The sequence below is a fragment of the Enhydra lutris genome, unplaced genomic scaffold (genome assembly GCF_002288905.1).
Source record: "Enhydra lutris kenyoni isolate GAN:26980312 unplaced genomic scaffold, ASM228890v2 scaffoldscaffold39, whole genome shotgun sequence".
In the NCBI taxonomy this organism is placed as follows: Eukaryota; Metazoa; Chordata; class Mammalia; order Carnivora; family Mustelidae; genus Enhydra; species Enhydra lutris.
Genome location: NW_019154123.1, coordinates 25,484,670 through 25,507,721, shown reverse-complemented (window position 1 = coordinate 25,507,721; position 23,052 = coordinate 25,484,670). Strand labels below are relative to the sequence as shown.

At 53.4% G+C, this 23,052-nt stretch overlaps 1 protein-coding gene across 6 annotated transcripts in view; it reads left to right on the top strand.

Annotated features, from left to right (window-relative positions):
* Window positions 1-23,052, top strand: part of LOC111154981 (myosin light chain kinase) — a 174,293-nt gene that overhangs the window by 78,035 nt on the left and 73,206 nt on the right. For 4 of the 6 annotated variants that reach the window (XM_022514949.1, XM_022514948.1, XM_022514947.1 and 1 more), the window contains 7 exons: window positions 4,490-4,627; window positions 6,396-6,593; window positions 7,581-7,830; window positions 13,410-13,478; window positions 13,926-14,574; window positions 14,743-15,091; window positions 22,501-22,617. In XM_022514949.1, the coding sequence (XP_022370657.1) occupies window positions 4,490-4,627; window positions 6,396-6,593; window positions 7,581-7,830; window positions 13,410-13,478; window positions 13,926-14,574; window positions 14,743-15,091; window positions 22,501-22,617 (1,770 nt within the window). Of the gene's footprint in view, window positions 1-4,489; window positions 4,628-6,395; window positions 6,594-7,580; window positions 7,831-13,409; window positions 13,482-13,925; window positions 15,092-22,500; window positions 22,618-23,052 lie in introns of all 6 variants that reach the window. The other 2 variants (XM_022514945.1, XM_022514943.1) reach the window with 2 other exon arrangements.

The following is a 23,052-nucleotide window of genomic DNA, read 5'->3' as shown; positions in this document are numbered from 1 at the left end:
CAGACTCGGCCCCCCACCCCCGCTTCATACCAGGACTATGCCAGACAACCTCCAAAGCTGAAGCCCAGAGGTGCAGCTCTCTAGGGGGCACTGGTGAGTCTGGGCATGGACAACAGTGAGTGAGAGCTCCCACGGGAATCTGAGTGGCTGCCCTTTGTTCTCAGGACAGCAGGGGAGTGTGTCCAGACCAAGTCCCTGGAGGTCACGTCAGCGCTGGGATCTTAGCACAGGCCAGCTCCCTTCTCTGAGCCTCAGAGAAGTGGGGACACAACCTGCCTTACCTCTGGGGATGTTGAGGATAATGCTGAATGGGCTGAGAGCGTCCTTCAGAATCTTAAAGTGCCAGACCCTGCAAGCCATTCTTGTGATGATGTCCCCTTGTTGGCGGCTGCTCTATGTCCTTCCAGAGTTGTCTGGTTCAACAGCAATGTCCTGGTTTGGAGGATGGCTCTCATTGTAGGTACAGCCACATTGAGTGCACCCAACCAAAAACGGTCAGTTGGGTCAGGAAAGGCCAAAAAAAAACATGAATTTTTATACTTCTTATGTGTCAGACATTGTTCTAGCTGCCTTACATAGGTTGCTGCTTTGAATCATCTAACAACCCTACGGTATTTATCATGCATTATAGTGATGGTGTAGACGTTACACTTATCAACACGGTAGCATCCAGACCTGATAGACTGTGGGTTGGGGAGCTTGCGTCATGTCAGACAGCCAGAGCTCCAATTTCAGAGCACCACCTTCCATCTGTCTCCTGGTTTCCTCCAAGTCTGTCCAAGAGTGAGCATGAGCGGACACCATAGTGCATAGGCCACAGATGAGACACAGTAATTTGTTTGGCTTTGAAATTCAGTGCAGTCCACACATCTTGCCCTTTCCACTGGCTAGGCCTTGCTCTGCTTTAGCTGTCCTCCCCTGACAAGAATCTAGGTTGTGGGTCAGCAGATAAGACCTCTGCTCTTGTCAGGAGTTTGCCGCCGGAGAAGCATGGTTCCCGTGCAAGAGATGGTCTCCAGGACCTCTGGGCCTTCCCGTCAGAAGACCTGGGTACGAGCTCTAGGTCTGCCTATGACGCCCTGTGACCTCGCGCAGGTCACTTCACCTGAGCACGTTATGGTCTCTCAGGAGAGTGTGTGGTGGGAGTGGGACTAGGGTCTCGGGATGCTAGTGAGGGCTGCTTTTCTCAGGCCACTTCCAGAAAACTGCTTTTCTCATGGCTCATGGCTCCGTAATCCCAGTGCAAAGTGTGTTTGTGGGAGGGCTGGTTGGTTTCTCACCCGGTGAAGAATTTGGGGTGGTTGAATTCTAGGCATGACTCAGCCATTCCCTAGCCAGGACTCTGTCACGCTGATCCCACGTGACCCAGTCTGTAGGTCTGAGGTCAGATTCATTCTGCCCACTTGCTCCCAATCATTTCCCTTTACCCTTCTTCCAGGCCTGGGGTGTGGGGAACACAGGGCAGGTCTGGGACCGTGGTGCCATGGGACTCCATGTCTCCCAGGCCAGGCACCCACAGAGCAGTCCTTCCATTCATCTGTCTCCTGGAGGGGTTGCCACCGGGTTGTTCTCAAATTATTTTACATATATCCCAGGAGAGTTTTAAGCTATGCATTTGTATTCCTAACAGTATTTACCTAGGGTCATGTAAGAACAAAACAAGTCTGCAGTCCTTGGGTAAGGGCCCCACCTCTGTTTGTTTGCAGCTGATAACCCACAATAATGCCGCCCCGGCGGGTAAGACCAAGTCAGTGCCTGTGCCAGCTTCACACAGAAGGTCTCATTGGTGTTGAGTAGACCTACAAAGTGTGTTCACATGTTCTCTCTTTAAAGCTCCCAAAGCCCAGGGATTATATTGTTATTACCCTAAACACAGGTGAGGCCGTTGAGTTTAAGACAGAGGCAGTGACTTGCCCGGGGCCAGATCTGAGAGATGGTAGGGGCCACAGAGGGGCGCCGGCAGCTCAAAGGAGTGTTTGATGTTCCTGCAGCACGTAGGAACATAGGAATGCCCGTCTATGCGGACCTCTAAAACTGGGGACTGGCTGAGGTAACAGAGGAGCAGGAACGGGGCGGGGGAGGGGGTGGATCTAGACAAGCAGAAACATTTTGTCCTCAAGTCTTAGTCCGTGCAGGACAGGAAATTTCTCAACTCTCCTGAGGCATCCTGCTTTCCTGGCCACTGCAGCCTAGGCAGAGTAAGGAGATGTCTGCACTTCCGGTTCTGGGCCTCCCTGAGCCCACTCCCAGGGCCTCGGGTCAAGGGCTAGTCTGACTAGCTGTCCCTCTGACAGAGGCAGGGATGCTGGGGGCTGGGGTGGAGGCAGCACCAGGACCTGAGGGCACATCCCTGGTTTCGGACTCTGGGTTTACCCTGTCTCTGTGCCCTTCACAATGCCCCTGCCTCTGGGGACGGTTCCCTCCAGCATCCTGAGCCTTCTCAGCATCTCCCATCCTCACTCCCGGAGGCTGCACCTGGACAGCTCTGCAGTGGGCCCTGTTTTGTTTTTTAGTGCCAAAAGATAGAAACTCAGTGGCAAATGTGGAGTTTGATTTTTCTCAGGTGTATAAAGCACAGTGGAGATGTATCCCCATGGCTGCTGGCTTTCCGGAAATTTGGTCTATATGGCCCTTGCTAATAAGAACCCAAAATACCAGAGTCCCTTTCCCCCAAAACTTGGAGTTTAAGTTAGAGATATCGTTAGAGGAGATTAAGAGGAGAACCCTCTCCCTCCCTACCCCTGCCAAAACACAAAAACAAAAAAGCTCCAGAATGATTAAAGGTCAAAGCCACCCGGCTCGCAGGGCAAAGGGCAAGATCAGAGACTGGATAGCCATGAGCTCGTCCTACACCAGGGCCATCCTGCGTGGGGACACTAGCTCAGCCACTCTGCCTCCCCCGCCCCTCCGGCTCACACAAGGCAGGTCCAAGCCCAGCCTGGGGGGCATTCCAAGAACAACAGAAAGCCTATTTGTGACCCCACCTCCCTGGAGAACTGAAACAGGTGAGTGGGTCAACACTGAACCCAGAGAATTGTTCTAGCTCTTGTCTTAGACTAGCTGGTATACTTCCACCTTCCCTCCGAGATTTTCTTTCCCCAGTTTTTACTAAGATCATGTTGATGTACAACAAACTGCATATATTCATGGTGTTTAATTTGAAACCTTCACCCACGAAAACCTCACCCAATTTTAAGAAATGAACTTCTCCATCGACCTCAAATGCTTCCTGGTGCCCCTTTATAATCCTTCCCCGTAAGCCCCAGGCAGTCACGGATCTGCTTGCCTGCTTGCCCTCCCTAGGTTTTGCATTTTGTAGAATTTTATATAAATGGAATCATCCAGTATGTGCTCTTCCTGTGGCTTCTTTTGTTCAGGGTCATTTTTGTGAGATTTCTCTGTTGTAGTGTCTCTTGTTTGTTTCTTTTTATTGCTGAGTCCTATCCCACTGCATAAATACGGCTCAATCTCTACTCACTCACTTGTCAATGGCCACTCGAGTTGTTTCCAGTTTGGGGCCGTCAGAAATAAGGCTGCTATGAACGTTTGTGTACAAGTCTTTGTCTGGATACACGCTTTCATTTCTTCTGTGCAAATACCCAGGGATAGAAGGACTGGATCGTATGGTAAATGCATGTTTAACTTTTTAAGAAAGTGCCATGCTGATTTCAGAAGGGTGTGTCCCGTGCGTGGGAGAGGTCCTGGCACTCCACATCCTCACCCACACCAGGGCTGGGGGTGGCCAGTCTTTTTAATTTGAGTCCCTCTCGTGAGTGTGGTATCTTTTGGCTTTCTTGAGGGACTTAAAATGTCATGGGAGGGTGTGGAGTCTCACACGGCCATAGAAAATGACAAGGAAGCTCTTCGCTTCTGGTTTACGAGAGGCAACAAGGTGCGCCAGTAAATGAAAAAATAAGACGACCATCGGTGCATAGAGTGCGCTATTGTTTCTATAAGAGAAGAAAATGGAAGAGTATGCCTACTTGCTTGTGTGTATTATATCCGTAGACCATCTCTGGCGAGATGAACCAGAAACTGAAAATAGGTTGTCTCTGGGGAGAGGAGCCTGATGGCCACAGGTCAGGGGTGGGTGGAAGGGAGACTACACACGCTCTCTAGTACTTTTAAAATTTGGTGCCATGAGAGCATAGCATGTATTAAAAAAGGTGAGTGAAGTTAAAAAAAAAATCTCCTAAGGTGGCAGGTATTGAAACTCTCTGGAGGAAGCAGAGCCTCGGCCAGGCTTGGCCCTACGGAGGCCCCTCCTCTCCCTGTTCCCAGGCACGGGCACCGGCACACCAAGCAGAGAAACGGGCTCACTGCCTTCCTATGACCTCCAGCCCCTCTCCACGTGCCCCACCTGTTAACACCTTCCACCTCTGGTGGAAGCCCGAGCCTCGACATAGTTGGTTGCCCGGCAGTCATCAGGTCTGTGTTTGTCAAATGAATAAATGACTGTTCACCCCCCATTCTGTTGTCTGCTGCACAGAAAAGAAGAGCGACAGGAAGAGCGGGTCCCTCCTGCCCGCAGCTCCCAGCAAGCCCGTCGCACCGGTCTTCCTGCAGGGCCTCTCCGACCTCAAAGTCATGGATGGAAGCCATGTCACCATGACAGTCCAGGTGTCAGGTCTGTCTCTGCATCTCTCTCCTTGGGGTTGATGTGAAAACGGGCGTGGTTGCCGTGTACACATTGCTCTCCCACGTCCTGCTCAGATCATCCCCCAACCAGAAAGTCAGCACAGGACTCTCAGTGGACCCAAAGAAGTGGAGCCTGCTGGTCCCTCTTTTCTGCTTCCTCTGGGCAGGATTTTCTGGATTCAAGGTTAATTCAAGGTGGTCCAGAGGAAGAAGATGACCACAGCTAGCGGGGTGGTGATTAGTGGGGAAACATAATGGGGTCACCGTAGCTGGAAGATTTCGAACACTGGCCCAAAACCAGCTGATGTGAGAACTTCCCAGATCTTAGAAGATACCCTGTTGCTCTGCTCAAGTTTAAGGTGAGAAGATAGAGAAGAGGTCCTTCTAAAACCACCGGGTGACAAGAGCATGTTGACCAGCAGCTCATTGTGAGCTGTCTCAGTTCCCGCTAGAGGCCAGCAAGAGAAGCCTGGGGACTCTGCTGGCACAGACTTACTAAACCAGCTTGTGCCCAAGCATATCCAGAGTGTCCTGTTCATTGCTGACTACTGATCAGTCTGGAGGCCACTCTCCTGGGCTTTAGTTCATCCTGAGCTGCAGAAATAATAAAGATGAGCAGTGGGGAAAGCAATGGGCTCCCCCTTTCAGGATCCGCATGCACCCCCCCACACCTGCAGGCCTGAGGCATCTCCATGGTAGTCCCAGGCTGAGGCCTGGCTGCCTCCCCTGTCCATACTCCTCAAACTGACAGAAATCAGAGGCGCACTGCTCCTGGGCTCCATATCCATGCTGGCTAACACATCAGAGGTGACCCCACTCTCTCCTCCAGAGAGAGCTTGACACCACACAGCCTCCATCCTCCTCAGGAAGCAGAGTGCAATGCTACCGCAGGGGCAGCTCTCTCAGGTGGCCATTGTTTTATGTCCCCCCCAAAACTGCTAGAATCTACCCAGGAGAGCAGACAGATAAAACCTGAAAACGCTCTCCACCCTGAGCTGTGTTTGCAAACTTGGGCGAGCTGGCGTCCATGACCACCCTCAGATGCAACCTTTGTATGGTGGCAAAATGAGATGCTAAGTGACTTTTCCTCCTGGTGACAATTGACAGAGAAGGGACAACGAGGTCGCCGTGGCATTGCCTGGATGTGTGTGTGTGCTGTGTGGGGCAGGGCAGAGCAGGGAACGTTTGCACTTCACACCCAGAGAGCCAGTTACCGTGTTCCCGAGCAGCTTGAGTTCTGATATTTTTTCACTTCCCATCCTTTCTGGTTTCCGCAAATCTGCTGTTAAATAATTATCATGAATATGCATTGAGCACTTTCCTTGTGACAGATGCTCTTCTGATCTGTGAAAGGTTTTATTTATTTATTTATTTAGGTTGGTGGAGCAGAGAGTGAGGGAGAGAGGGAATTTCAAGCAGACTCGCACTTAGCATAGAGCCTGATGTAGGGCTTAATTCCACAACCCTGAGATCCTGACCTGAGCCAAAAATCAAGAGTCGGACATTTAACCAACTGAGCCACCCAGGCATCCCTCTAATCTGCTATTCTAGTGGGCAGTTCTGGGGGATTGTATTCTTTTATTCAATCCTCCCAACAAACCTATGAAGAAGATAGGGTTAGACTGTTTTGCGGTTAGGGAAACTGAGGCATAGAGTGGTTTGTATTTAGTACAGCGTCACACTATTAAAGGCAAAGTTGTCCCGTGTCCCAGGGAACCCACCTCCTGCCGGGTCTGCCTGCCCTGTCTCCCCTCCAGGGAACCCACCCCCTGAGGTCGTCTGGCTTCACGATGGGAATGAGATCCAGGAGTCGGAGGACTTCCACTTTGAGCAGAGAGGCACTCAGCACAGCCTCTGTATCCAGGAAGTATTCCCAGAGGACACGGGCACATACACCTGTGAAGCCTGGAACAGTGCCGGAGAGGTCCGCACCCAGGCGGTGCTCATGGTGCAAGGTGAGGCTGCGGGGCTGTTGAGGGTGGGTGCAGGTGGGGGCGGGAAAGCCGTGGTGCTGCCGTAGCAGGCCAGGCCGTCCAAAAGCACCCTGGAGGCAAGGTAACCATGTGCGCTTACTTGGTTTCCCCCACGGCCCCTGTGCTCCTCTGGTCCCATTCCAGCCCACAAGGCCAGCTCCCCAGCTCCATCTCAGGCTCTGGCTGAGTAGCACCGCTGTGCCCTGGAGCCTTCTGAAGTCTTTGCCCTCTCTGAGTCATTGGTGACAAGCTGCATAGAGTGCTAGGAGAGAAATCTTATGATATACTTAACAGTTAGGGAGTGAGAGCTTTATTTCCCCCCTTTATCGAAATATCATTAGCATACAATGTTACATTAGCACAGTGATAGCTTTTGAGGCAAGCTGTGGCCCCTTGGGGTCCTTGCCTTTAGAGAACCTGTATTTAAGAAGAGAGACCAGAAAAGGATACATAAAGCAAACGTCAACTCAAAATTATGCACGTCTGGGGCGCCTGGGTGGCTCAGTGGGTTAAGCCTCTGCCTTCGGCTCAGGTCATGATCTCAGGGTCCTGGAATCGAGCCCCGCATCAGGCTCTCTGCTCAGCAGGGAGTCTGCTTCCCCGCTCTCTCTCTGCCTGCCTCTCTGTCTACTTGTAATCTCCATCTGTCAAATAAATAAATAAAATCTTTAAAAAAAAATTATGCATGTCTCATTGTAGATCAATTGCCCCTAGTCTGGTGAGCTAGGCTACCTCCCCTGGCTTCAGATATACAATACCGTCTTGTCAGCGTTATCCTCAGAGAACATAAGCAAGATAGATTTGCCATGAGAACAATGTGCTGTAACTGTATATCCAATAAAAGTGATTTCTGGACCAGCTGTTATTTGGGTAATGTGCAGTCTTTGACCCTTACCGGCTGGGAGAGCCCAGTGGACCCTGTCTGCTGAAAGGCTTTCTTCTCTAATTCAACCCTTTGCCGACTTCCAGAGCCTCAGGATGGTACCCAGCCCTGGTTCATCAGCAGGCCTCGCTCAGTGACAGCCTCCCTGGGCCAGAGTGTCCTCATCTCCTGTGCCATCGCTGGGGACCCCTTCCCCACTGTGCACTGGCTGCGAGACGGCAAAGCCCTCTCCAAAGACACTGGCCACTTCGAGGTGCTACAGAATGAGGGCGTGTTCACACTGGTTCTAAAGAACGTGCAGCCTTGGCATGCCGGCCAATACGAGATCCTGCTCAAGTGAGTCCGTGCGTCCGTCCAGCCTCCCCACTACCCCCCCACATTCCTCCCTCCTGTCAAAGTTCCCACCCGGGATTAGGAAGCCAGTGGAAACCCAAAAGTAATGTGGGGCTGGGCTTCAAGGGAAAGAAAGGGCAAGCCCAGTGCTGCCAACAAGCTTTCATTTCTCCTGCTTTAACGTGAAGGTGTTGACTGAGATCCTGAGCTCAGTTCCCCAGAGTCCCCTGTCTTACTCCATCCTGGCTTTTGTTCCCCTATATGGACAGTCTTCCTGCCGGCAGGTAGACTGTCTATATAGAACCCAGCTGGGGACAGTCATAAAACATGAAACTCCAACTGGTGTGTGGAGAATATGAAAGAGGGAAGGATGGATTAAAATCGGGAAAGCTGTAGGATTGAGGGAATGTATTAGTTACCTATTGCTGTGTAACAAATTACCCTAAAACCAAGCAGCTTAAAATGATAGTTATCGTCTTGCAGTTTCAATGGGTTGGGACTTGGACGTAGCTTTGCTGAATGATTTTTACAGGGAAGTTGTTGGTAGGGACTGTAGTCTCTGAACACGTGACTGAGGCTGGAGGGTCCACTTTTAAGATGGCTCCCTCATAGGACTGTTGGCTTGAGGCCAGAGCTCCTTGCCGTGTGGACCTCTCCCTAGAGCTGCTTGAATGACTTCATGACATGGCAACTGGCTTCCACAGAGCTCGTGACATGGGAGGGAATAAGCTACAATCTGCAATGTCTTTTGTGATTTCCCCTTAGAGGTCACACATTATTACTTCTGTGTATTCTTTTTGCTAGAAGTAAGTCATTAAGCCATATTAGGTGCCATCTCTTGGAGAGGGGAGTATCAAAGAATTTGTAGACATTTAAAACCACTATAGGGAGGTTAACTATGCCCATTCCTCCCCCCACCCACTTCCTGTTTAAGGTTTTCTAGATTATATGGGAAGGTAAGCTCCATGAAGATACACTGCTTTGTTCCCAGTGCCTAGAACAGTGACTGCCCAGAGTCAGCCTTCACTGTTTGTTAAATGAAAGTGATCCAGAAAAGTTCTTCTACCTTGAAAATGCTCTAACTCTTAAAATCCCATGCCAGCCCTGGGTTGACAGAGAAAGAGCGCCAGCCCTTCGGGTTGCTGTAAGCACTGAAGAGTGCTCGTCTGACCTTGACCCTGCAAACAGGATGTGGTGCCCCATGACAAAGCTGTTTGGAGCTGCCCTGGCTCAGGTGCCTGGCCCCTTTGCAAGGGGCTTGCTCCCCTGGATAAATCATTTCCCTGTACTCAGCACATCGTGTTCGAGGCTCTGAGCTACGTGCCATGTAAAAGCTACTGCCATGATTGAGCCCTGTTCCTATAATCATGACAAAACCCAGGGTGTGGCCCGCCACTTGGGTCCTTTCTGGGTATGCGCTTTATGCTTGTATCAGTTAGCTTTTGATGCATAACAAAATACTCGAATATTTAGTGGATTTATAAAAGTTGTCATTTATCATTTCTTTAGATGTACTAGGAAGTTCTGCCTAGCTGGGTAAGGCTTGGCAAATCTCATCTGAGCTAATGCCGTGTATGTAGTCTGCTGTGGAGATGGTTTGTGGACTGGCTGGTCATCCTGCTACCATCAGCAGTGTGCCCAGAACACACCAGCAGCCTTTGCCTTACACCTGCACATCTGCCTTCAGAATAGAGAAGAGACACATTCTTCCTCACCTAGGCCAGTACAAATGGTAGAAACGGATGACACATGAGTCTGGAGCTTGTCTCCATGGAAGGAGTAGTGCTACGGGACAATAATCACATTATTTAAGCCAAACATCCTAGAAGAGAGAAGCTCCTTGTGGGATTTTGAGGACAATAGGCAGAGGTTCAGCAAATGAGTAAAGGCTTGGCTGTCAAGGGCACGTTGAAGCTCTGAGCCAGAAAGGGTAGGGAAGAGCAAAGCAAGGGCTGTGGGAAGTCTGCCAGGCCAGAGTGGAGGGTTGCACTGGGAGGTCGGCAGGCAGACTGTCTGGGCCCAGCTGGGGACAGTCATAAAACTTACGCTGTCCCAGCTGGAAGGGACTTCAGAAGTTATCTAGCCGACTCATTGTTTAATGATGGGGGGAACCAAGGTCTCAGGGTCATGGATTTGCTCGTGGCCGCCCAAAAGCAAGTCACAGAGCCCAGATTGGAACCCTCATCGTTTTAATCAGATTCTCTCCCTTTCCTTTTTTCTCCGAAGTGCATGGGAACTTGGGGAACCCAGGAGGTTGCCCTGGAGTCCCCATTCACTCAGTCCTTGCCCCTCTCCTCTCCCCAACGTCCAGCCTCTTCGTTCCTTGGGGTTGCTGTTGCCATGGCCTTGGCTCTGTCCTCAGCTGAGGAGCAAGTCAGGGGAAAGTTCTCCTGGGGAATATGTGCCAGGTCTGCCAAGGGCCCCATTCCCCTCCAGCTTTTCTCATCCTGACAGAAATCAGCCCTAGACCCAGGACAGAATGCCTTTCAAGGAGGGAGACCAGATAGCTGGGAGGAAAAGGGGGGGGGGGTCCTATCTGTCCCTGCTACAGCTGTGGCTAGATGGTTTCTGCCTCCCCTGCCTTAACTCTTGTCTCCTGAACTAAAAGAGGAAATGTCAAAAAGTCAGTTCCAAATTCCAGCTGAAATATTTGAGAGATTGAGACTTGCCAGGAAATTAGTTCTTTAATTTTACGTGTAAAACCCATTCCAGGGAGGGTGATTCAGAGTGGGACAGGGTCCAAGGCTTTGTAACAAAAGAGTGGGCTTCTCATTCAGGATTTGGGAGGCAGGAGTATAAAGGGTTTCGTTACTTTGCAAAAGGTACAGCCCCTGGGGTCTTGGCCCCATATATTCTCTCTGGCAGCACCTGGGCTGGGCATGGGGCCTCATCCTCAGCCCTGGGCCTTACTTGGTAACTGAATATGTTGATACAGATCCCAAAGATGGTCTCAAGAGGCTGTTTGGCTGGCTAGATTATCTGGTATGTGGGTCCCAGGTCAAAGGCCTTTCTGACCTCGGTAGACCCTGTTTGAACCCATGATTTGTCTTAAAGGCCCAACAGAGATTTAAGTTTATGGCTGCAGAAATGGTGACCCCACCTTAGTGGGCCAGCCATGGTATCCCAAGTTCTCCACCTCTCTCTGCCTCTCAGACTTCCCCAGGTGCCACAGGCTTAGGCCTGGAGATGGGTCAAACAGCAAGCCACCTGTGCTCCCTCCTTAAGGGCGGGTGGTGGACAGCAACAGAAGCCCTCTCCTGCTTCCCCGTGGGGAGCTAGAGCTCACTCCGGCTCAGGGTACGGGCTGCCCCACCATTTAAAGCCTATGGCGGGTTCGGCTGGGGTAAAGCGTGGCCATCTGGTTGGCGTCTGCTCCTGATTTTTACATCCGGCTGTGTCGTACCTGTGGCAGGAGGAAACTCAGCTGGGGCAATGTTGGAGAGCACAAGCGGGGAAAACTCGGCTGTTGGCCTCCTGGCCTTCTGCTTCTCACCAATCGTGGGCCCCACACCGTGTGTTGGAAAGAAAAGCAGGGAATGAATGGCCTCATACTGGCCAGCAGCCTGGCAGAAGTGGGGTGCCAGGGAGCTGGGCCTCACCCACAAATGACCTTCTGTGTTTATTCTACAAGTTGACCCAAAGCCCCGTGAGCCTTCTGTGCCAGGTGCTCAGGATGTCCTGAGGGCCTCTTAGCCTTCCCAGGGCCTGGAACCAAGGAGGCACCTGACCGCTGTTTGCTGAGCAAAGGAGCAGCCACGGGCCCCTTGCAACTGTCCAGACCTTGAGGCTCCCTGAACCTTGAATCGATGCCCCCTGAGAGCCTGAGCTTTGACAAAGGTGGCCAGGAGGGGACCCCAACGGATGAGAGGAGGGTTGGAGGACAGCACAGATCAACTTCTCCTTGTTTCAAATGGGTCTCCCTGCCTGGGAATGAGCGGCAACCCCCCCAGCCCAGATCCCCTGCAAGTCATCTGCTGTGCTGGGGGCTGCCAGTGGGTGATCTGGACCTCGCCCTCCACAGGGAGGGAGGCCAGGCCAGGCAAGGTAGAGAGCCACATACATCAGCCAGGCTGTGTAAACACATGCTTGGGGGGCTGTCCGTGGAGGGATGACTGCCTGTGCACATGTTCCCAGATGCGTCCCTGCAGGTGCAGTAGGCCAGCAGGTAAGGCCCCATATCTGTACGTATCCATGTGTGCTGTTGATGGCCACGTCCGCACAGAGGCATGCGCATGCGCGCGCGCACACACATGCACACACATTACACACCCCACAGCAGACTGGTACTGACGAGCCCTGCAGGGCGGAGGGGGGAAGGTTACAGCTCCGGGATTCAGGGAGACCTGGGTGTCAATCCTTTTTCCTGCCGGTTGGCTCTGTGAGCTGAGGCCAATGACTTAACCTTTAGAAGCCTCGTTTTCCTTATAAAACCAGTGCTGGCTTCCCAGATATGTCATGAGATGCAATGAGACAGATTATGTAAGGCACCTGTGCAGAACTTGGCTCGTCTGTGGTAGGATCTGAGGCACGTGCTGGGCCCCACAGTGCCAGTAAGATGGTTACACAGTGGGGAATGAGTAGGAGAACCTGGGAGCCCCAGCACAGCCTCAGAGAAACTCCTGAGTCTCCTTCCTGAACCTTTAAAATGGACAGAATGGTGCTTCATACGTCACTGGTGCATTTTAGGCACAAAAACGAAAGGTGGAGGGCCCTGTCTCTAATGGGAGGTTATCACCATAAAGAGTCGCCTCTGGCTCTCAGTGCTACCCACCACCCCCGACTTTCCCCTGCCTGGACAATCTTGGCTGGTCAGAGCTCAGAACCGCCAGCAGATGGCAGCCATGCAGGGTAGGAGGGCTCTCAGTCCTAGCAGCGCGCCAGCTGGAGCAGGAGCAGGAGCAGAGGAGCTTCAGTTAGCCACACCACAGGGACACTAACTTTTAACAGTGGGTTGAAGACTCCACAGCCCTCCCCACCTGAAGGAAGGAGAGAAAGGGTCATCCCTGCAGGAAGACATCTGTTTGGTTTTTAGCTGATGGGGAGGGATGGAAGAGTGTTTTCACTTCTTGAGCAGGGGAAGGAGCAGTTGGCTGGGGAGACCCTGTGCAGAGAGGACAGAACCACCTCTGTGTTGAGGGAGTGTGGAGTCAGACTCAGGTCACCACACAGGGCTGCAGGGACTAGACCAGCAGCCCCATCACACCCTGGCAGGTGTAGACTTCAGTGTTGAGTGATTGTATTTAAATTGAGTGATTGGATTATTTTTGTAATATACTTAGAGAAAAATATTCCTGCTTCTGCATGTCCATCTAAGCTATTGTTCAGAAGGTTTTTTTTTTTTCCTTTTTATACAAGAGCTGGGGTGGGGAGGAGGGTGACCAAAGAGGGACAGGGCCTGCCCTACATCAAGGTCTTGTTTGGGTATTTGGGGTCACAGCTAAGCCCATGGCCCCCTCTTTCCTGGAGTAACCAGCCAGCCTCTGGCCAAGTTCCTGCCTGCCCTACCCTCCTCGCAGCCCTGGGCTGAGCAGGCCCTTGGCCCCAGAGCCTTTTGATATGTATCCATCTCTCAAATCCTTCAGGAACCAGGTTGGCGAATGCAGTTGCCAGGTGTCACTGATGTTACAGAGCAACCCCACCAGAGCCCCCCTGTGGTGAGTGCCCCCAGGAGGTGCCCGGCCAGGCCCCCAGGCCATCTACCCCCTCCACTTTCCTCTTGGCCCCTGCAGGCCCAGCCCAGCAGCCCCAGATTATTTGTATCCTCCAGCAGAGGCTGCTGAGCCAAGAGGGAGAGATTGGAAGGGGAATGAGGGAGGGAGAGCAGGGGAGAAGAGGGGGGTGAATTATTATTTTATTTTATTTTTTTTGCACACACCCTTATAAGGCTACTGAAGTCATTACCGATGTAACAAACCAAGTAAGCAAGCAAGAGCCTCTCACCAATGTTCCCTTCTATAAACACAGCCTGGTCAGCCCCAACCTCCCCTTCCCCCTCCCCTCTACCCTCCCTCCCTCAGGGATTTGCTCTCCCCTGACGTTCTTTCTTACCCGGCCCCTTTTCCTCTTGCTACTTTCCTTTTTCCCTTCACTGGTTGCAGGGGGAGGGAGCCTGCCAGCTGTGAGGGCCTCTGCAGCCCGGGAGCCGGTGCTGATGGTGGTGGCCGTGACTGCTATGGGACCCTGAGGCCCGGCTGGCCTGCGAGAGGGCAGGGTTGGCCGGAGGAGGAAGACGGTGAGGACGTGCGGGGGCTGCTGAAGAGGCGCGTGGAGACTCGGCAGCACACCGAGGAGGCCATCCGCCAGCAGGAGGTGGAACAGCTGGACTTCCGTGACCTCCTGGGGAAGAAGGTGAGTACCAAGACCGTTTCAGAAGAAGACCTCAAGGAGATCCCAGCTGAGCAGATGGATTTCCGCGCCAACCTGCAGCGGCAGGTGAAGCCGAAGACCGTGTCAGAGGAAGAGAGGAAGGTGCACAGCCCTCAGCAGGTCGACTTCCGCTCGGTCCTAGCCAAAAAGGGGACTCCTAAGACCCCGGTGCCTGAGAAGGCACCTCCTCCCAAACCTGCCACCCCAGATTTCCGCTCGGTGTTAGGCAGCAAGAAGAAATTACCAGCGGAGAATGGTAGCAACAGCGCTGAGGCCTTGAATGCCAAAGCAGCAGAAAGTCCCAAGGCCATGAGCAATGCCCAGCCTTTAGGGTCCCTGAAACCCTTGGGCAATGCCAAGCCTGCTGAAACCCTAAAACCTGTGGGCAATGCCAAACCTGCCGAGCCCACGAAACCCGTGGGCAACGCCAAACCTGCCGAGCCCACGAAACCCGTGGGCAACGCCAAACCTGCCGAGCCCACGAAACCCGTGGGCAACGCCAAACCTGCTGAGACCCCAAAACCCACGGGCAACGCCAAGCCTGCTGAGACCCCGAAACCCATGGGCAACGCCAAGCCTGCTGAGACCCCGAAACCCATGGGCAACGCCAAGCCTGCTGAGACTCCAAAACCAGCTGGGAAGGAAGAACTCAAGAAGGAGGTTAAGAATGATGTGAACTGTAGGAGGGGGCAAGCAGCAGCCACAGATAATGAAAACAGGTCAGAGAACCAAGGGACAGCCCCAACCTTCAAGGAGAAGCTACAAGATGTCCGTGTGACAGAAGGCGAGAAGCTGCTACTCCAGTGTCAGGTGTCCTCTGACCCCCCAGCCACCATCACCTGGACACTGAATGGAAAGACACTCAAGACCACCAAGTTCATCATCCTCTCCCAAGAAGGTAACAAGGGCTAGGGCTGGGGAGAAGTGGGCTCTGTACCAGGTCCACTGCAGGCTCCTGGAGCTTTGGGCTTGTGGACTGCCGCTCACAGCCCAGAGTCTGGGCTGGAATGCCAGCCTCTGTGCCCCCTCCCTGACAGGAGAGGTGCCCTGCTCCGGGCCCTCAGGCACACACTCCATCACTGGGCAGTGAGAGGAGGGTGTCGGGTCCTATGGCACATGCCTGGGCCTCGGCATCTGTCCGGTGAGATGCTTCATGGCAGCCCCAGCTGTGGCTCCTCAGAGAAGCCCTAGGCCTGAGCTAGAGCTCCACGGCTCTGACATGGAGGGGGCTCCGTTTGCAGGCACAAGGGGGCCGGGGGGCCGGAGCCCACCCAGGGCTCGGAGCTGAGAGCTGCTTTCGCAGCAGGATTTTAAGTTTAGAGAGGGTATACAGTGACAGGTTGGCACAGGATTGTGATTTGGGGTCAACAACAACTTAAGTCTTGATAACATTGTGGGTTTGAAAGGATCTGTGGGGGAAAGCCAAAACCCCAAACAGCCCCAACGGCACACTCTCCTGGGCGGACAGAGCCACTCGCTTCCTAATTTGGATGAGACTTTTGTTTGCTGGTATTTCACATTCTTGGGTTGTGGGGAGAAGGGGGGGGCCGCTAAATGCTGACATCTGGGGCCTTTTGGGGTCCGGAGTTCTCAGATGGGCCAGTTTATACCTAGAGAAGAGATGGGGGTAAGAGGGGCATTTTCCCTGGACCTTCAATTTGGTTTGAAATGTTTCAGCCAAGCATCCCAAGCCTGTATGGGAGCTCCCTGTCCAGCAGACTTCCCACACCACACTCTGGTGGCCAGCGCTGGAACAGAGCCTGGCCTGAGCTAGGGGCTGATACTGGTGGTTCTGGACAGGGCAGGGTACAAAGTTCCCCAGGAGGTGGTATTTTACCCTTAAGGGGTAGAGGGCGGCAGGCAAGAAGAGGCCCAAGTGGACAGGTCCTGTGCAATCGGGATCAGCGGAGCTGTCAAACTCCCCACATCATGCTGCTCCTCTTTCTGTTTGCTGACTGCACCCCCCACCTCCCCTCCATCAGGCTTCCTTCCTTCCTCCTGAAACCCAAAGGAAGCGTTTGAAGAGAACGCGGTCCCTCTCAGCCCAGGATGAAATTTCTGTCTTCATTCTGCAACTCAGACAGCAAATCAGGAAGAGCTGAGCATTTGGATCTAAGTGCTAGAAGATTCAGGGGAAATTGACCAGGAGAGAGAAGATGCTTTATTTTCTACTATTGTGCTTATAGGAGAACTTTTCTTGTGTGGCTATATCTCCAGATTGGTAGGGTCCTCCAGAAGGCATACCATGCTTCCCCCTGCCTCTGTTAGCTCAGCCTCCCTGTGGTCCACACACAGGTGGGCATGGGGGATTGCTACAGTGGGGTGAGCTGTCCGGGCCTGTGGATGGTGCACTTTCACTGTCACCCCTGTGGGCTCCTCACAGTTGGAAAGCCTTTGGTAGAACCAGTCTGAGACTTTGACTGGGAGCGTCTCCCAGGTTACCCCATGGTGCTCTCTAGGTAGGATGAATGGTGGGCAGGTGCCCGTCCCTGGGACATATGCACAGTGGGAGGGAGGACTGTGCTTACACCCTCTTCAGGGAAACTGATGTTGGGACAGCTGAGGACAGTGCCCAGAGCCACACAGCTGCCGTGAGACCTGTGTGGGGCCTGTAGATGTACTCATAGCTGCTTATAAACCATCCCCTCAGCTGAGCAACGGAAGCAGACCTCAGCCCTGGTCTCAAACACACGCCTGAGCCATGGCCTTGAGTCTGTGGCATCTCCTGTCACTGAGCATTCAAGGGCTATTCCAGTATCACCTCCCACAGAAACCAGCTCAAAGGGGCAGTTTAGGTCCAAATCAGAGGAAGAAGACATGATTAAAAGAAGGCCAGCACAAGGAGAGGATATGGGAAGGACCAGGAGCAGAGAGACAGCCCCAAATTCAGTTCCTAAAAAATATTCTAAATATTTGTAATTCTCCTTTGAAAACCAAGAATAGCTTGCATGAATTGAACACTGTGCGCCAGACACCGTCTGAGGCTCTGACACTTCTCACTCATCTCATCCCGCCCGTTTCACAGAGAAGTGCACTGTCTTGCCCAAGGCTGCTCAGCTAGGTGTCACAGAGCTGGGGTCTGAATGTAGGCAGTTGAGTTCTGACATCCGGACCACTAAGCTCTATTACCTCTTAGCCCCTTTTTGTCAGATGTCCGCACACCATTGCGGCTGAGAGAGCTTTCAGGACCCACTCACTGGCAGCATTGTCCAGCCAGGGAAACTACTCACACCTGTCAACTCCTCAACCCTGCCAGTAGTTGTGAAGAGGTTGGGAGACTGGTGGGGCCCTCTGGGCCTGCCAAGTTTCTGGTATTTTCACTGTAGTGGAGGACGCAGGCCTTGACAGGGACCGGTCCACCTTGCCACAGTAGGGAGAATACCTTGTCTGAAAATACCAGCCCCGTTTTCTGTCCGTCCCTTCTCCGGAGCTTCACCCTCCAAGTCTTCAAGAGCCTGGGTTAGACCCGGACCCCAGGGAGAAAGCCCATCTGGAAGCCTTATCCGTGACCTCTTCCACAGGCCCCCTGCAGGGAGCCGGGCACGCAGAGAGGTGTGAGTAGATGTGCTCTCCACAGATCTGGAAAGAGGGGACACACACTCCCAGTGATAAACCTATTCCAGCCAAGTGCCGAAGGTGAGTTGGGAGGCGTAGGAGAAGAGGGAGCTGAGTGCTGGGGCCACAGGAAAGGCTGGTGCTGAGTGAGCCAGGCCGGGGCTCCAGGAGACCTGTGGGCTTCCCAGGCAGGGGCCCCAGCAGCAGCAGAGGTGGGCCTGCTCACAGCATGGGAGGGCTGGAGAGAAAGGCAGGGCCCACAGCCTCCTAGGTCGCGCTAAGGAACTCGATTCTGGAGGCACTAGGCAGCCACGTAAAAGCTTGGAAAGAGGGCGCCTGGGTGGCTCAGTTGGTTGAGCGACTGCCTTCGGCTCAGGTCATGATCCTGGACTTCCAGGATCGAGTCCCACATCGGGCTCCCAGCTCCTTGGGGAGTCTGCTTCTCCCTCTGACCTTCTCCTCTCTCATGTTCTCTCTCACTCATTCTCTCTCAAATAAATAAATAAAATCTTTAAAAAAAAAAAAAAAAGCTTGGAATGAGGAGCAGTGCACATAAAGCTGGGGGCTTAGGGGTTTTGATTGTGCCCAAAGACAAGTAAAGAGCCTAATTGAAGAGGTAGGGGAGTAAAGGGGACTGGACTAAGAAGGTAGCCATGGCACAGATAGGAAACAACCAGTTCAAGAAGCAAGGACAGAGTTAGGAGACCTGTTGCCTGGCTTGGGAGCAGGGGGCGGATAAAGAAGAGGAAGCAGCGGAGGACCCCTGCGTGCTGGGGTCTGGGTGACTGGGGTCATGCTTCTAGGGGTATCAATGGCAGTCAGCTGGTGGTTTGAGGTGGTCTGGAGGGGAAGGTGGAGGGGATAGCTAAGGGGTCTCCCCGTCCTCACACTGCCCTCAGCACCCTTTCCACCAACCCCCACCCCTTGGCTGGGAATCTTTCTTGCTTCAGTGCACTGCCCTGTGCTGTTAGCTCGTCTAAGAACAAACCTGACTTCTTCTGCTCTCCTTGCCAGACTGTTGTCACCAGCCTTTGGCCATGAGAGACTCCTGTGCTCCCTTCCCCTACCCATTGGCATGTGCAGCCACATACCTCCTTCTGGTGGACGCAGTTTACAGGTTCACGAGGCTACTCGGAACCCTGTAGCTTGGATAGGGCTCATAGCCTGCAGGCCCCCCAAAACATGGTCATGTCCACCCCCTTTAGCATCAAGGAGAGCAGAAGAGGTGTGACAGGAGTCGGCTGGAGTGGACTGCTAATTTGCGGGGGCCGGGGGCGGGGGCACGTGGAGATACCCTTCCCCTCTCTGCATTCCCAGAGCCACAGGGTAGATGGTGTCCACTTACAGTGGCTGGGCCTGCCCCCTGGGCCCGCATGGGGACTGCACCAGGCCCTTCTGGGCCCTGCATCCGAGCTCCTCAGGCTTTGGCCTTGGCCTTGACTGAAGAGTGGGAGGGATGGCCAGTGAGCCAAGGGGAGCTCTGTGCTGCTCCTGAGAAGCAGTTTCATCTTTATGCCCTATTTCCTGTCTCCAGGCCAGGCTTCTCTCGCTGGCAAACATCGCTCCCACTCTAATGAGAATTCACTTTTGTTGCTGTTGTCAACAGACGATTCATTTTTAATCACCTTTAGTGTGGGACCTGACAAAGACTTTTTAAAAACCTATGGAAGTTCATTCTGCAGAACACTAGGATTTATGCAGCCCTACTGTGTGCAAGACAGTATTGTGTGTGCATAATCCGCTTGAAGAACTCTGAGGTCGGAATTGTTTCCTTTCAGAAACTCTATGGTCAGGGCTCCTGGGGGGCTCAGCTGGTTAAACATTTGGCTCAGGTCATGATCTCAGGGTCCTGGGATTAGGCTCCCTGCTCATTGGGGAGTCTGCTTCTCCCTCTCCCTCTGCTCCTCTCCCTAGCTTGTCCTCGCACACACACACACACACACACACACTCTCTCTCTCTCTCTCTCTCTCTCTCTCAAAAGAAAAAAAAATCCTATATGGTCTTTTTCAGTGGTAGGTTATATGTGACTAAATGTTCCTGACTTTCTCTTGCATAGATCCTCCCAAAATCACCTGCTATAAAAAATGTGCCCTGGTTGTTCTCAAAATGGCAGATTTTTTTTTTTTTCTTTTTTTTTACTGTGACTGCATTCCAGGCTCAGGAAAAACACTCATAATAGACACAGTCACTGCCCTCTGAGAACTAGTGGGGGAGACAGACATGCATTTCAGCAATGGCCTTGGGAGACATGTTTGGATAAAGGGAAACTCAGGGCACAGAAGAGGGCCGTCTGTGGCTGGGGATGCTTATGGGTGACAGGGAAGGCACCATCCCTGAGGAGGTGACCTGGAGCTGAGTTGTGCTGTCCAGACCTCCTAGGGGACCAGGTTGGGGAGGCACCGCTCACTGAGGGCCTCCTCAGAGTATAGCCTTCAGGACTTTGAGCCACCTCTACCCCCCTGCCCCCTCCCACCCACCCCTCTTCCCACACACTTGGAGCAAGATGGGAGATCTTCAGACCCTATGCCCCCAAGAGGCTCTCCCAGGGACAGTTCAAGCTGAGCCATTTATCAGATCTCTGATTCTATGCTGCCTGCTCCCATCCCCCTCCCCTCCCTCTCAAAATTCCCCACCAGGCTGAGGCTTCTCTAAAAAGAAAAAGAAAAAAAAAAAACCTCTGGGAAAGGGTTTTTTTCCTGGAGGTCAGGAATAAGCTGTCCCACAGGAAATACCAGATTTTTCAATCTGGGCTAGCCTGCCTGGGGGCCCCTCCCCCAGCCCACGCATGTGGCCAGGGGTCCCGGCTTTGGGCAGCGGGAAGAGCTCCCCGCTCTGCTGCGTTCCTGGCTGAGGGGCTGAGAGCTGTGGTCTAAATACCCGACTTCTGGCAGGCTCACCGTTGTCTCTGCAGTTGGTGCCATTTGGGCTTAAGGTTGAAGCCGGGGCCAGGGCGGGTGGAGGGGGTTTGCTGAAACTGAAGGACCAGCAGGGATTCAAGCAGAATATTCACCAGGAGTGGAGTGTCTGCTCACAGAGCCTTAGCCTCAGACTGAAGGGTGGTGACAAGAGGGGGTACATTTCCTCTAAGCCTCAAATTCGGGGACCAGAGATCATCTTAGCATCCTCCTGCCCTCCCAGATGAGTAGAAGCTTCTCTCTAGAGAGGACAGTTCCTCCAACCCAGATTCCTGTGCTTCACAGTCTCACTCCCATGATGGATTTCCTAAAAATCCAGCCTGAGTCCTTTCTGGTTCAGCGTCAGCAGTCTGTCTCCCAAGGGCAGTGAGCAGAGATCGCAACTCGATGTCCCCCTGGGTGGGAGAATGTAGGGAGGCCTTTCCTGAGAAATGGGCTCTGTGTAAGTAAGTAGGAGGGAGGTGGTTGGTAGGACATTTCCCTGTTGAGGATACTACCCAGGTGCCAAGAAGCAAAGGGAACTAGTATGCCTCTGCTTTCCCTTCTGGCCTCAGTGAGGTTCTCTGAGTATCCTTGTATCTGTTGGTCAAGTCTGGGGATCTGCCTAATGGGGGTGAGGGTACTTTTTGAGATTGGTGCCTTTTGGCCTCCCTTCTGGCCATGCTGCCCCGCATACACACCTGGGATTCATACAGCTCAGCCCACCCAAGGCCTAGAGTTTGTGCCAAGCCACTGGCTGGGGGAGTAGGAGATGGAGGAAGTGAGGTGGCCGAAGCCAGTAGCTCCAGGCAGCAGGCTACACGTGGCCCTGGCTCTGTCCTCTTCCTTGTGTCATGACTGCTGCCCTGACAACAGGGGCAGCTTTGGGCAGAGCGCCATGCTGTTGGCTTGTTTGTGTGTCTGAAGGCAGGAGCTAGGGTGCCACTGCCCTCCTGTCTGGCCCAGCGGTCCTGGCCCTCAGCTGGACTTTCCTGCACCCTGAGGGAAATCCCCCCAGGGGGTATCCCACAGAAGTAGCCAGACCCCTGCTTCCTGTGCCTGCCCAGCCTGACTCGTCCTTCCCCCAACCAGGACAGAAGACAAGTGTGCTGGGCATGGCGAGACCCGTGAGGGAAGAAAGGCTTCGCTACCACTCTCTGAGGCAACTGAAAGACGGTGTCCTGAAGGGAGGCCACCCCAGAGTGCCCCTCTCTCAGACCAGTGCCCCTGGTTGGCCGTGCTTCTCAGCTCACATACCATTCCTGAGAAGCCAGCCCCAGGATGCCAGGCTATAGATACCCTCTCCTCCTAGCAGACTGCCCCCACCCCAGGTCAGTGCCCCTGCTGGACAGGGACTCCTGCCTTCCCTCACCCACCTCTTTGTTCAGAATTCCCATCTCTAAGATGCATTCCCAGAATAATTGCTGTAACTGGGTGTTGCGTTTGCTCCTGCCACTCTGCCTGACACGGGTCCGTAAACTTGTGCCTGGCGACCGCTCATCTCTCTTGGTGGCATTGCAGTCTGAGGCTCGTGGTCTATCTGCTCCTTCTACTGTGTGGGAGGCTCTCCCAAGGCAGACACGATCCCACCCTTTTCTTCGGCACCTTTCCATGATGTCTCCCTAAGAGAGCTCTCTGGGAGGCAGGAAGAAGGTCCCGGGAAGGAATATATTGGACCTCGGTTATCAGCAAAAAGTACCCTACCTTTGGGAGGGAGAGAGGGTTGGTTCCCACAGGCCCCCTGACTTCTGGGCTTCCAGAGGTTGTTCATGTGAATAGCCCTCCCCCGCCACATTCCAGGTGCCAGTATCGGGCTTGTACCTGCTCCCATCAACCGTTCTCCCTCTTCCTTCCTAGGCTCACTGTGCTCTGTCTCCATCGAGAAGGCACTGCCCGAGGACAGAGGCTTATACAAGTGCATAGCCAAGAATGGCGCCGGCCAGGCTGAGTGCTCCTGCCAAGTCACCGTGGACGGTAGGTCACGCCCACCCCTCATTGCCACACAGAGTTCCACTCCTCAGCCCTTTCCTTGACAGCCATGCCTTGACAGAACTGCCTCCAAGACTACAATCCCTTCTGGAGGCATTTGCTTTGTGGGGTCAAGCCATCATTTGCAAACAGTGAGACAGAAAGGAGAATGGGGAGCAGCACTTGATGGCCCTGTGTGACCTTGCAGCCTGCCCTTGGCCGACAGGAGGGGCTACTCGCCTGCTTGTCCCCCCCCCACCCCATCCCCAGTCCTGACCCCTACACGTAGAGCCTTGCTGAGTAGGGAAGCCAGGCACAGGGCAGGAGGAGAAAAGACACACCCACAGGAAAATGACTACATAGTATTTCACAAGCGGCAACAAGCCAGTGTCCGTGCTGGCAGGTCAGCCCTACGGTGAGGACGGAGTGGCAGGAGGTCCA